This window comes from Myxine glutinosa, chromosome 1, assembly GCF_964187855.1.
Source record: "Myxine glutinosa chromosome 1, kmMyxGlut1.1, whole genome shotgun sequence".
In the NCBI taxonomy this organism is placed as follows: Eukaryota; Metazoa; Chordata; class Myxini; order Myxiniformes; family Myxinidae; genus Myxine; species Myxine glutinosa.
Genome location: NC_136261.1, coordinates 195,187,395 through 195,202,019, shown reverse-complemented (window position 1 = coordinate 195,202,019; position 14,625 = coordinate 195,187,395). Strand labels below are relative to the sequence as shown.

General features: G+C 46.5%; 1 protein-coding gene across 1 annotated transcript in view; it reads left to right on the top strand.

The window, feature by feature from the left end:
- Positions 1-14,625, top strand: part of ECPAS (Ecm29 proteasome adaptor and scaffold) — a 305,571-nt gene that overhangs the window by 241,624 nt on the left and 49,322 nt on the right. The window contains exon 41 of the mRNA XM_068124669.2: positions 9,522-9,713. Coding sequence (XP_067980770.2) covers positions 9,522-9,713 — 192 coding nt within the window. The remainder of the gene's footprint in view (positions 1-9,521; positions 9,714-14,625) is intronic.

Here is a 14,625-nt window from a genome sequence, read left to right as displayed (position 1 = left end):
GAAATCACCGAAGCGTAAAAGAAACTCACCAGATTGATATACCGAGTTCAGAAAGTAAACCCAAGTCAAGAAAAAAAAAAATGCCATATTAAATGCCAAGTCTGTATATATGTATATGTACGTATATATACCGTATGTGTATATATATATAGTATATATATATATATATATATATATATATATATATATATATATATATATATATATATATATATATATATATATACTGTATATATATATATATATATAATATATATATTATACAGACTTGGCATTTAATATGGAATATATTTTTTTTCTTGACTTGGGTTTACTTTCTGAACTCGGTATATCAATCTGGTGAGTTTCTTTTACGCTTCGGTGATTTCTTTGTTAAAAGAACCATGTCACTGATTGTCTGTCGCAGCCAGAAGTCAATAACAGGATTATATCACTTGTGGCGTGACAAAATGTATGGACAGGTACATTTGACGCTTGGCTTCACAATCGGGTATATAAGGGTTGTTGCGTTCTGTATTCGTGGAAAACAACTGCTGCACGTCTACAAAAGTTATTGCCGCTTCCCCTGGAGATGGTCCGTCAACTCGACAATGCTGTTTGTCATTTAGTGGTGGCTTTACGAAATTCCGGCATGAAACAGCGTGCTATTGCTCGGCAGTATGGCATCACTCAAGGTCAGGTGTCAAAGATCCTGAAACGAAATGCTGAGAGGGGTGTCCCTACTCCAATACCGAGGTCAGGACGTCCCCGCAGAACCACAAGGAGGGATGATCGCCAGCTGCACCGGTTAGTCCGCAATGGCCGTACCAAGTCAGCTAATCGGCTTAGGGCTGAGTGGCAGCAACTGACAAATGTGCCTGTATCCAGAAGGCTAGTCAACCAATGACTGGTTCAAGCAGGCTATCGTGCCAGGCGTCCCCTGAGAAAGCCACGTCTGACCAGACAACACCGCCAGCGCCGATTCCAGTGGGCCAGAGAGCACCGTCAATGGCAGCCAGGACACTGGAATCATGTGATCTTCAGGACAAGTCTAGATTTCTGGTCTATCGTCAATATGGCCGCGTCCGAATGCGCAGACAAGTGCATGAAGCCTACAACGAAGATTGTATAGTGCCAAGAGTCCAAGCTGGAGGTGGTGGTGTGACCGTTTGGGCTGCTTTTCATGCAGGGGGCAAAACTGACCTGGTTGTTCTGAATGGAAACCTGAACCAGTTCAAGCACAGGGCCATTCTGGAAGAAACATTGCTTCCATTTGTTCGTGCAGCCTTTCGAGGAAACTTTGTCTTCCAAGATGACAATGCACGGCCTCATCGTGCTCGCATGATCCAACACTTTCTTGCTGACCGTGGTGTAGAGCATATGGAGTGGCCTGCCATGTTCCCGGATATGAATCCGATAGAGACCTTGTGGGCAGAATTAACGCGTCAAATCGACAACTTTGACCAGCAGCCTGCATCTGTACGTGAATTGCAGCAGGCTATTGTCACTGCATGGCAAGCGATTCCTGTCCAAACCTTTGCAAATCTCGTGAACTGCATGCCTCAATGTGTACGTGCTGTCCTGAATGCTCGTGGGGGTTACACGAAGTACTGAACTGTAATTTTACTGTCCGTAATCCCAGTCGTAATTTAACTTTTGTTTTTGTTAAAAAAAATTTTTGGCTGATGTGCAAAATAAAGAGATACTTCTGGAAAACGCACAGAAGTTTAACACAGTACTGTCTGTGAATTGAGTTCGATATCAGTTTACATCACTTTCAAGGATCAATTTATTTGCTTCGAAATGTCAAATGTCATTTTTGTTTCTTTTAAAGGTCACATTAACAAAATCTAGAATAATTTCAACATAATTCCAATGAACTTTTGGTTCTAAGTCATCTTGAAAAGTAAGTTCACCCCGACAAAAAAATATTCCATATTAAATGCCAAGTATTTATATATATATATATATATATTGTTACGGATCTCAACGTCAGCCCCTTTTCCCCTTACCAAGGGGGGATTGATCCCCTTGTCCGCGACTGACCGACGTGAGTCCTGGGGGTCCCAACGCTCCTTCTGGTCGGGAGCAGCCAGTGTATTTGGTCTACGAAAAGTCCCAAGGACCTGAGTGCCACTCCTGACCGCGAAGCAGGGGAGGGACTCCCGCTCGAACCCCGGTTTTAGATGGTCTAGTTGCCGAGCGGTTTTTAGCAACCCGAAGTTCGAGTCATTAGCATTCACTAACCCGATTCCGAAACGTTGGCCAAAATCGCGCCGCAGGTACTCAATCGAGAAATCACTAAAATGAAACGGATGTGAAGGAAAGAAGGCAAAGGTAGGAAGAACAGGGATTTATTACTAATATTTACAAGACCAAAGAAACCAAGGAAGAAGGAAAAATACGAAAATAATGACAGAAGCAGAAGAAGACACAGTGCAATACTAGCTTATCTATTCAGTCTTACTTATTCCCCAGACAGAACAAACAAGACAAACTCATGTACACAAATGGATGAATGAGAGCAGGAACAAATGGCTGGAAGGAGAGGAAGGTTCAGCTGGACGCAGGAGAACGGCCGGGCCGGGAGCGAGCAGCCGCCGACTATCCACCCTCGGTTCCACACCGCCGGGATGTTCGCAGCAGCACGTCGGAGCTTGACGTGGCAAGGCTGGTTGGAAACAGCGTCTCCCTCACTCGTACTCCCGCAGGATGCACGTCTCTCTTTACCAACTCAAGCGCCTTCCTGACAGAAACTGCCTTCGTGCACCCTCGCTCATCTGGCTCCCTCCCTCATCTGCTGGTGGGGGCTTCCCTCCCACGGGTTATATAGCCACGCCCTACCAAGCCATGGCCACACCTTACCAAGCCGTGCCCACCGAGTCCTGGTTGGGCGCAAGGGCTTCCTGGCTCCACCTCCTGAAGACGATGGGCCGGCCACGCCCTTCTCCCCTGAGTTGACCGCGTGCGCAATGGAGTTTGGGGCGATGGTGATGCCAATAACCCCACGCAAAGGGCAGCGAACGCTGCCGGCAATTGCGTTTTTGGTGGCAATTGAAAGGGGATTCTACCTTATTCGATCCGGTGCAATGCAGTGTCAACTAATGGGAAACAGCCTTATACTGACATAGAATAAGAAATAACTATTTAGAAGGGTATATGATTTTCTACATGCATGCGATGGACTAACTAAGGGGACGACCTTTGACCTTCACACAAATTGATGGAGGTATTTACAAGAATCATTACAATTGACAGAGGGTGATATTTACAAACACAGGATTCTCAAATCCATAACTATATATATATATATATATACATACATATATATATATATACATACATATATATATATATATATATATATATATATATATATATATATATATATATGTATATATATATATATATATATATATATATTGTTACGGATCCCGGATTTAGGTGAATTACTATTCATGTCATTGCTTATTAATGTTTATTCTATTAAAGGTTGTTGTGGTTAAATGGTTAAAGAGGCTCCGGATAACAGGAGACCGGAAACGGGATAGTGAACCGGAAGAAGAAAAACAAGACACGAGGTCCTGGAGAAGCGGCGATCTTCTTCTTCCTCGCCCAGCTCCGACACGAGCGGTGTCGATATTGAGCAGCGTGGGGAACGCTGCGTTTGAAAGCCCGTCTGGCGAGAGGAGTTACCTGCGCGGGGTAATTACCGGTTACGCGTCAAGTTGCCGTGGGTTCGTGCACGGAACCAAGCGTCCGGCACAGTTCGCCTCAACGTCTACAAGGACGCGTACGGGTCGCACCTTGGGCCTCGCGTGCTTTGCGAGCCGCGCTTTGCTTTGCCTGCTTTGCTTTGCAAGGAGGTGTGCGCTGCAGCAGCTGTTCCCGGTACGCGACGTGCACTTTGGAGCACGTCAGCCAAGGGTCCGTTCAACCGCCCGTGTGCAGAGAAGTCAACCTTCACCTTGGTCTGGAGGGGCCCAGAGACATTGTGAGGGACAGTGACCATTGAGGGGTCGTGAGTGGGGAAAGGGGGGAAATAGATGAGATGGCCATCTTAGTAATATTGCTGATTGATTGTTGATTGTGGTTGATGGATTGAGAATATATTATTAATTAATTCGGATCCTTGGTGTGGGGTTGCTTATTGACCTGAATTGTTTGTGTCTTTCATATTGATTGCATTACGAACGCGTATAGATCATATATCTTTCTGGCGGGGTCCTCCCACGGTCCGGGGGTCCCCAAGACCAGGTAGTTACCGGGAGGACCACGTAACAGAATTGGGGGCTCGTCCAATTGAATTCCGGGCTATAAAATTGTATAAAATAATAAAATAATATTTTTATTAATTAAAATTTATTAAATAAGTATTAATTGGTAAATTTTTGGGAAATTGTGGTAAAGTTTTGGGTGAAGGTTAACAGGTGTTAACGATAGGCACCATGGCATTTGTGGCACAGAACTTTGCGGTAACCCCGAGTGAGGCACAGTTCCGAGCGTTACTAAAGTCGGACCTCTTGAAATTGGCCAAACATTTTAACTTGGAGGTCCGAACTAATTTGAGGAAGGCAGAGTTGCAGACCGCGGTGATACAATCTATGGTGGGATTAGGAACATGGGACGAGTTAGCCTGGGAGTGGCTACCCGAAGAACCAGAAGACGTTGAGCTCCGGAAACTGGAGTTGCAATTACGGAGCCAGGAACGGATCAAAGAAGAGGAAAGGAAAGCTGAAGAGAGGAGAGAAGAGAAACAAGCAGAGGAAAGGAGAGTGGAACGAGAACTCCAGGAAAGGTTAGCAGAAGAAGAAAGGAAAGCAGAAAAGGAAAGAGCAGAAGAAGAAAGGAAAGCAGAAGAGAGGAGAGAAGAGAAACAAGCAGAGGAAAGGAGAGTGGAACGAGAACTCCAGGAACGGTGAGAATGGAGAAAAGCAGAGGAGAGGAGAGCTGCCAGGGACCTCGAAGCAGAGGAGAGAAAAGTGGAAAGGGAATTAAAGGAACGTGACATGGAGCTTCAGCAAGAAATTAAATTCAAGGAGCTGGAGTTAATGAGAGAACGGGGAGAGGTACCACCCTTGCTGACTGGGCCGACACCTAGCCAGAACACCTGGAATGTGGGCAGACATGTGAGGCTGGTTCCACCCTTCAGTGAAAAGGAAGTCACTCAATTTTTTCCACACTTTGAGAAAGTGGCTCGACAGTTAAACTGGCCGGAGGAGGCCTGGACCATACTAGTGCAAAGTGTGCTGGTGGGTAAAGCTCGAGATTTATTCGGCGCTACCAATGGACCAATGTGCAGATTATGAGGTATTGAAGAAGCACATCCTCAAAGCCTATGAGTTGGTTCCTGAAGCTTACCGGCAAAAATTCAGGAATGTCAGGAAGAGGGAGAGTGAGACCCATGTGGAGTTTGCCAGAGTGAAAGAAAACATGTTTGATCGGTGGTGTGAGTCAAAAGGAGTCGGGAACGACTTCGAAGCATTGCGTGACTTGATCCTGGTGGAGGAATTTCAACAGTGTGTCCACGAGGACATCAAAGTGTACCTGCAGGAAAAGAAAGTACCGAAGTTGTGGGACGCAGCCACCATGGCAGATGATTATGCCTTAACACACCGGATAGGGGTCCACGAACCTAACTCCTCGCCTAGATTTCCGCAGGGGAGTTGTGGAACAGCAGGTGCGGAGAACGACAATACATGGCGGCGGCCTCGAGATGATTACGGGGACAACGCTGATACCCGAACTGTTCGAAATCAGAGGGCGACGGGCCCAGGACAAACTTATTTTTCGGGGGGCCCGAGGCAGACCACGAGTTTTTCCTCCGGACCTACTTGCGCTTTTTGCAAGAAACCTGGACACTTGATGTCCAGTTGTTACCTCATGAAAAGGGAAAACCCAGAGCGGAGTCCGACTATTACAACTCCGAATGCGATGGCAAGCGTAAGAAATTGCCCACAGAAGAGTTACCAACCATTTATTTATGAGGGGTTGGTCTCACTCGAGGGAGACTTGACTAACCCAAGACCTGTCAGGGTATTGAGGGACACAGGAGCCCATCAATCCTTAATGTTTGAAGGCATTTTGCCATTGTCAAAGAGTACCGCAACTGGTGATAGGGTTCGGTTACAAGGGATCGGTGGCTGTGTTAGTGCCCCACTTCATGTTATCCATTTGGAATCCGATTTGGTGTCAGGACCGGTCACCGTCGGTTTACAAGCCACGCTTCCTGTAGAGGGAGTATCTGTCATTATCGGGAATGATTTGGCCGGGGGGCAAATTTATGGTAACCCGAGGGTGGGTAAAGAGCACCGCAGGGGAAATAACACCACCCCAGCTCGGGATGGCGACAAAAGTGCCAAGTTATTTGTAGGGGGACTGAACTTCAACACAGAGGAAGAAGTTCTGACCTCTGTCTTCAACAGATATGGGCCGCTGGTGGAAGTGCGGTTGGTAAAAGACAGGGAAACGCAACGGTCAAGAGGGTTCGGCTTTGTCACGTTTGCAAGCACAAAAGACGCCAGGGAGGCAGAGAAGAATTGGAATGGTAAGGATTTGGAGGGTCAGACCATAACAGTAGGGAAGGCATTTCGTAGGCGTCGAGAGGTCTACAGAAGAGGACCACTTGGCGGTAGTTTTGGTGTTGGCAGCAGCCGATATTACTATGGAGGCTCCCAGAGTTACGGCATCTCCCGAAAGAATGATTGGCAGAGGACTGGCCGAGAAGGAGACCGCCAGTCAGGTGACTGCTGGGACAAGGGGTCCCACCGTAACTGTTAGGAGTCCGGAGAAGTTGAAGCACTCTATATACGGCGGAGCCGCCGAGCCTGGGCTCCTACACGGGCTAACCGTGAACGCCACGTTCTTAAAAGGCGTCCCGGTAGGGAACGTTCCTGCACGGACTAACCGTGAACTCCACGTTCTTAAAGGCGTCCATGTAATGAACTTTCCTCCACGGACTAACCGTGAACCCCACATTCCTTAAGGCGTCCATGTAGTGAGTACTCAGCTGGGCCTCCATCCAAGAGCAACTAGAAGTTGTTGACGCTTGGTCTAGAGGGAATTACCTTGGAATCTCTGGGGGGTTTTGGTGAAAGTTTGTTGCTTTATTTTTGAGATGCGATAATTGTGCCCGGGGGGAACTGATGATTTGGGGTATCGGGTTTGTTTATCAAAGTTGGTCGGCCCAGAAAGTTTTCGCGGGGTTCAAACTTTCTTTCTTGAAGGGGGGGAGTGTTACGGATCCCGGATTTAGGTGAATTACTATTCATGTCATTGCTTATTAATGTTTATTCTATTAAAGGTTGTTGTGGTTAAATGGTTAAAGAGGCTCCGGATAACAGGAGACCGGAAACGGGATAGTGAACCGGAAGAAGAAAAACAAGACACGAGGTCCTGGAGAAGCGGCGATCTTCTTCTTCCTCGCCCAGCTCCGACGCGAGCGGTGTCGATATTGAGCAGCGTGGGGAACGCTGCGTTTGAAAGCCCGTCTGGCGAGAGGAGTTACCTGCGCGGGGTAATTACCGGTTATGCGTCAAGTTGCCGTGGGTTCGTGCACGGAACCAAGCGTCCGGCACAGTTCGCCTCAACGTCTACAAGGATGCGTACGGGTCGCACTTTGGGCCTCGCGTGCTTTGCGAGCTGCGCTTTGCTTTGCCCGCTTTGCTTTGCAAGGAGGTGTGCGCTGCAGCAGCTGTTCCCGGTACGCGACGTGCACGTTAGAGCACGTCAGCCAGGGGTCCGTTCAACCGCCCGTGTGCGGAGAAGTCAACCTTCACCTTGGTCTGGAGGGGCCCAGAGACATTGTGAGGGACAGTGACCATTGAGGGGTTGTGAGTGGGGAAAGGGGGGAAATAGATGAGATGGCCATCTTAGTAATATTGCTGATTGATTGTTGATTGTGGTTGATGGATTGAGAATATATTATTACTTAATCCGGATCCTTGGTGTGGGGTTGCTTATTGACCTGAATTGTTTGTGTCTTTCATATTGATTGCATTACGAACGCGTATAGATCATATATCTTTCTGGCGGGGTCCTCCCACGGTCCGGGGGTCACCAAGACCAGGTAGTTACCGGGAGGACCACGTAACAATATATATATATATATATATATATATATATATATATATATATGTATGTATGTATGTATGTATGTATGTATGTATGTATGTATGTATGTATGTATGTGCGTACGTACGTACGTACGTATATATATATATATATATATATATATATATATATATATATATATATATATATATATATATATATATATTGTTACGGACACGCGGATTAAGATGTTATGATGGGCCGAGCGGAATGGCCGCCGTGTTCGCACAGTTTACCCGATTCCACCCGACGTTGACGAAATCGCGCTATGCTAAATCAATGAAGGAAAGGACACAACGGCTGGGATAAATGAAACGACACAAGGGGTACAGTTCTCAAGACCTCCGGAGGAGGATATAATTGGTGATGCAGAAAAGGGGTAGATTACAAGGTAAGAGGTAAAGCACAGAAGAGATAGGCACTTAGACACAATCTTATTTATCCCAGACAGACCACAGACAAACGGAACAAGACTGACTTACACAGGGATTGATGGCAGGGAAGGACAGGCAGTCGATAGCACAAGGTGCACCTTGGCTCAGGGACAGGATACAGCTCGGTCCAGTCCAGAGATGCGGGAGGTATTGCAGCGCTCGGAGGTGGCGTCTCTCTTTCAAGTCCAGCGCGCATCTGACGTCACCTCCCTCTTCCTGCGCATGCTCAGCGGGAAGTGACACGCCCTCGGCTCGTTGGCCCCGCCCCAGATGGGATCGGTCCGCCGCTTCTATTGGGTGCGGGGGGTTACCGGGCTCCGCCCTTGACGAGGAGCTGACAGCGAGCCCCTACGTGGTAACCCCGTCGAGCACATGTTCGATGGCGGCTACCACGCCAGAGTGAGGACGCGCACTCCCCGCGCCGCCGCCGTTGTTGTTGCTGTTGTTGTTGTTGTTGCTGAACCGTGAGGAAAAGCTGCGGGGAGGTATTGGGAGGTCCTAAACTTCCTAACGGTGCCATACAATCACATTCTGGTGCAACGAAGAGTCAGAATTAATGGAAACGAGTCCTTAACTGACATAGACTAAGAATAACTAGCAAGATGTCCTATAGTTGTCTACGTGAGATGCGGTGGACCTGGATGCGACATTTAATGGGGGAAATAGGGGAAGGTCGGGTCTACAGAGTGTTGTTTACAGAAAATGGGACTAGGGAATGGGGGATTGGGGATAGTTGGGAAGTATGGAGGAAATAGGGGAATATTTACAAGCGGATATGGATGGAGGCCAATCTCATATCCGCAACAATATATATATATATGTATGTATGTATGTATATATATATATATATATATATATATATATATATACACACACACACACACACACACGATTTTTTTTTTTCTTCTATATGTGAGCATTTTGCGATTTTCTATATGTAAAGGCATGTCACTTTTATTCATAAATGATATTTTAAAGATGTTCATTTGTTTTCAGATGCAACATTGCACCATGCATGTGCATTGACCACGCACTCGATATCACAACACTGCCCTGATGCACTCCATCGGCATGGGGCAATCGCTCTCCCTCTCGCCTTCCTGGGAATGAATGAGGCTACTGTTGGAGAGATGCAACCGGGTTCAAATCCTGCCTTATGGAGTGCTGTCTGGGATGATAATGTACCAGGTAAAGCAAATCGATGTCACCAACTTTAGTTTGGTATAAAGATGATTCCAATAGTATTGTCTTATTTTAAATTTAGTTTTACAAATCAAGTACATGTGTATTGAATATGCATATGTAGATATTTATAGCACCTCCACGTGTTTCTAAGTTTGTTTGCTATATTCCACCAGATGCACAGCATGGCCTCTTATACCACTACCAACATAAAATAAAATGAAAATGAAAGCGTAGGAAGGAAAAACAAAGCAACAAACAAAGTACTGGTATATAAATATACCGTATTTTAAGCGTATAAGTCGATACTTTTTTCCCTGAATGTCCGTGCCTCTACTTATACTGAGAATCGACTTATCTATGATTTAAGACATTGAATTGCTTTAAATGGAAAAAAAATAGAAGGTTGCCTGGAATAAATTGTCGCATTGTAAAATGAAAACATGTTACAGCAGGTTTCCACTTAACTTTGTGGATGCGTTCCTAGAAAGTGTGCCATTAAGAGAACCAAGACATTCCCACAGATGTAATGGTGGAGAGGGGGGAGGAGGTGATGCGTTCCCAGGGCACATTGTTGGTCACCCTAACATAATGGTACCTCATTTACTATGTATTAGAGAAAAATCTGTATTGTAAAAGGAGCCTTGTCTGTCTGTCTGTCTGTTGTCCTACAACGTGAGAATGGATTAATGGATTTGAATTGAAAACTGAAACTGAATTGAAATTGAAACGATGTTGGATTCTTGGAATTCCCAGGAAGGTTTGTGATGCAAAAAAAATAAAAAAGGAAGGAAGGTTTGTGTGTGATCACGTAGCGAAACTGCAAACACCAACTTGTGACTTGAGACCCCCCTCTCTCTCTCTCTCTCTCCCCCGCATCCACACCTTCCCCCCTCCCAATCTCACTTTTTCTCACCCCTCTCTCTATCTCCCACCTCTCTATCTGCCCCCTCCTTCTCAGCAAAGCAAGTATATAGCTAGGCCGGTAAATACCACTTAATTGTATTTTTGCCCATTAACAACGACCATTTTATTTTTAGCAATTACGCAAAGATCATTATTCCCGTCAGCGAAGCGACGGCTTTTATATTCTCGTGTTAAACAAATCAAGAAAGAACATAAATGAGTTATGCAAATGGCCAATTAAATGAACAGTTGCAGGGGTACTTACCAAAATGTAGGGCCAATATTGCTTGTTGGAATGGGAGAGATGCGGGTGTGGAATGGAGGGAGGGGTTACATGCACGGAGAGGCAGGCCTTTGTGTCTCTGCCTGAATAATTTGTAGGCTGGGTAGGCAAAGGGGAGGTAAGGCCAGAGCGATATAGAGCTCTTCTTGTCCTGGTCGGACTTTTGGGTGAGTCGCGCGGCAAATCTGAAATCGAGTAATCCCCGATTGATTTGTCAAATGGGTTGCGTGGCAAGTCCGGAGTGGATAAGTCATCACTGAGGTGCCAAGGGATGGTGCGATCAGAATGCTGGGGATTAATACGAATACTGTATTTGTATGAAGATGAATATTGTTTAGAAAACCCAGAAGGTTAATGATGGCTGCAATGCTCGGTGGACAAACATTGAGTGCTTGTATTACAATGTGTCAGGTGTTCATGTTTATTATTGTTACGTTTGTGGGGGTAGGGGATGAAATACCCTAGTACAGATAGGATTGTGTAGTATTAGCATGGACCGCGTGCGAGTAGGAAGCCCATCTCGATTTATGTAAGTAGAAAAACTGGGAGCTTAAGGTTGTTTATGTGTTCTTTACACGGCAGAGGGGTGGGGGGGGGGGGGGTAAAGACATGTCAATTAGGTAGGGTCTAAAGGTAGTTCTCCCAGTATGTGATTGCTCCCTGTGATTTCCCCTATGTTCTTACAATTCTTACAATTATAACAAGCCGGCCATAAAAACCCACATCTTTACAATCACAACAACAACAATAACAACGAGTGCTCCATTAAACCACAACTACCGGCATAAATGCCGACAGTACCCGGACATTACGATCTACAATTAACACCGCCCCACCAACCGACGAAGGAAAAAGGCCCCGCCCAGCAGAGGCGGAAAATCGTAGGCGGTCAAGAGGGCCGTGAGGCCTCGTCACAAAGTGCATGATTGATCAGGGTGACGTCATTGAGAGACTTCGAGAACAGAGGAGGTAGAATCAGTTTCTCCCTCTCTCTTGTTCTGGATTTCGTCTCGGGTGGTCACTTTTGTCCCGGGTCCGATTATGGGGAGAACTGTTCGGGGCCCAGAGAACCTTGCAGCCAAGGGTGTTGTTGGAAACCTTGCAGCCAGGTGTTGACTCAGTGCTCTACAGGGGGGAGGATGGGGGCTGGGGACCGTGTTGTGCTGGCTGGCTTCTGTGTGCTGGCACGATTGACCGGCGCCATTGTTTAGGTGCTTCGACACGTGGTGCTCTCGTCGACCGACCCCACCAAAGTGCTCGTCGAGACCAGAGCTGAGTGCCAACAAAAAGGGGGGATTTTCTTTTAATCATTCCCCTGTCTGTTTTAGTGTCTGAGTGGAGACGTCTCAAGTTAGGATATCAGTTTTTACCTCACCGTTCAATTTTGGTTCTTTGATTTACGGGGCTTGCTTCGATCTCTCCACGGCATTAAAGTTTGAGTGTTTTCCCGTTCGTTTCTTTGTCAAATTTCCGCTGCGTATTTTGTTGTGTATGTGTTATTGTGTGTTTCTATTTGGTTTTGGTTTTGTAGTTTTGCAAATTTGTGTGTAATTAGTCGTTTCTTTGTTCGCGCCTCGTGCGGCCTGGTGTCTCGTGCGGCCTCCTCGTCTCGACTTGTGCCCCGCCCCCTATATCTCGTTTTCTTTCACCTCTGCTCCTGTTTTCTCAAATCCACGTTCTCACTTAGAGACTTTTCCTAGATTGTTTTTCATGGTTTTGTTTAAATATTTATTTAAATATGTTTAAACCGCAGCCGTGATGCTGACGACCCCCCCCCCCCCCACCCCCCAGAATTTCCATGTTTTAAACGTTTCCCAGTGTGTACCCTGGATAAGAATAGGTACGCCGTATCCCTGCGTGTCGTAAGAGGCGACTAAGAGGGTTGGCGTCAGGAAGGGCATCCGGCCATAAAAACATTGCCTCAAAAAGAGAACCATGACAATTTTTTTTTTATTATTATTATTATTTTTTTTGTATACAAGATCGAGGCTCGTGACAGAGCGAACATTTATCACAGAGAAAGACAAACCGACACATGACCGACAAACCGACACATGACCGACAAACCGACACATAAAACAAATAACATCGGGAGCGGTAGACAAGATGGGGAGAGAGGGGAAAGGACACAAACACAACATTTGAGAGCAGGAACCGAGAGACATGGAGACATCGAGAGATCTGTGGGAGGGAGAGGTCTTTGGGGGGGAGGCATGGGAAAGGGGGTGGGAGAGGCATAAAACATATGGACACTGCCAGGACTACCAGGAAAGAAGTTGGAATTACAAACAAGGTGGATCTGGGGTGAATTAGTGGGGGTAGAAAAGATCAAGGTTTTGGATGGGGGAAGATAAGAGATGGTGGTGAACAGCTGTTTGAAAGACCTGGAGGGAGGAGTGGGATTGAAGGGAGTTATTTCTACATGTGGGCAGGGTACAGCCCGAAGTGGAGATCGGTTTCTGAAGTTTGGGACATGGAATGTAGGGACAATGACAGGGAGATCAAGAGAAGTGGTGGAAGTATTGGTCAGAAGAAGAGTGGACATATGTTGTGTGCAAGAGACGAGATGGAAGGGAAGTGGTGTGAGAATGGTGAAGGGTAGGCAGGGACAGAAATACAAGTTTGTGTGGCAAGGGTGCCTGGAGGGCGTGAATGGTGTTGGTGTCCTGTTTTCTGAGGAGTTTGTAGACAGTGTGGTGAGTGTGACTAGAGTGAGTGATAGGTTGATGATGGTGAAAATGATGATTGGAAAGATCTTGGTGAACGTCATCTCGGGATATGCTCTGCAGGTTGGTCGAAGCGATGAAGAGAAGGACAAGTTCTGGTGTGCGATAGAGAAGCTGATGGAAAACGTGAAAGATGAGGAAGTTGTTGTGGTAGGAGGAGACCTAAATGGACATGTGGGAAGGAGTATGGATGGTTTTGACAGAGTTCATGGGGGTTACGGATATGGTGTGAGAAATGGAGAAGGTGAAAGGATTTTGGAGTTTGCCGATGGAGCTCATTTGTTGATTTGTAATACTCAGTTCCAGAAAGAGGATAATAAGCTTGTTACATACACGTCAGGTGGGTCGACGACGACCGTTGACTACCTGATGGTGCGTAGGCGAGATAGGGGGCACCTCTGGGACACAAAGGTGATCCCGGGGGAGGAGGCTGGTTCACAGCACCACTTGGTTGTCTGCGACGTAAGGGTGAAAGGTGCGAGGAGAGCTCGGTGGGTGAAGTACCAACCGAGAATGAAGGTGTGGAGGTTGAAAGAGGTGACAGTAAGGGAGGCATTAAAAGAGAGGCTGAGTAGGGTCGAGGATGATGTGGTTGAGCTTGAAAGTGGTTGGATGTCAATGAAAGCTAGTCTGTTGGGAGTCGTTGGTGAGGTATGTGGATGGACAAAAGGACCACCGAGGCACTCGGAAACATGGTGGTGGGATGATGAAGTTGGAAAGAGGATTGACGAGAAGAGGAAGAAGTTCAAGGAGTGGCAGAAGGCGAAGGGTACGGGAGCAGAAACAGCAGAGCATGAAAGTTATAAGGCAGCCAGGAAGGCTGCAAAGAAAGAGGAAGCAAAGGCGCAGGAGGCATGTATGAAAATGTTCGGAGAACGCTTGGATTCGGAAGTGGGTCAGAAAGCAGTATTCAGGATTGCAAAGCAGATAGCGAAAGAGAGGTGTGATGTGATGGGGGTGAGTTGCTTGAAGGATGAAGTGGGACAAATCGTTGTCGACCCAG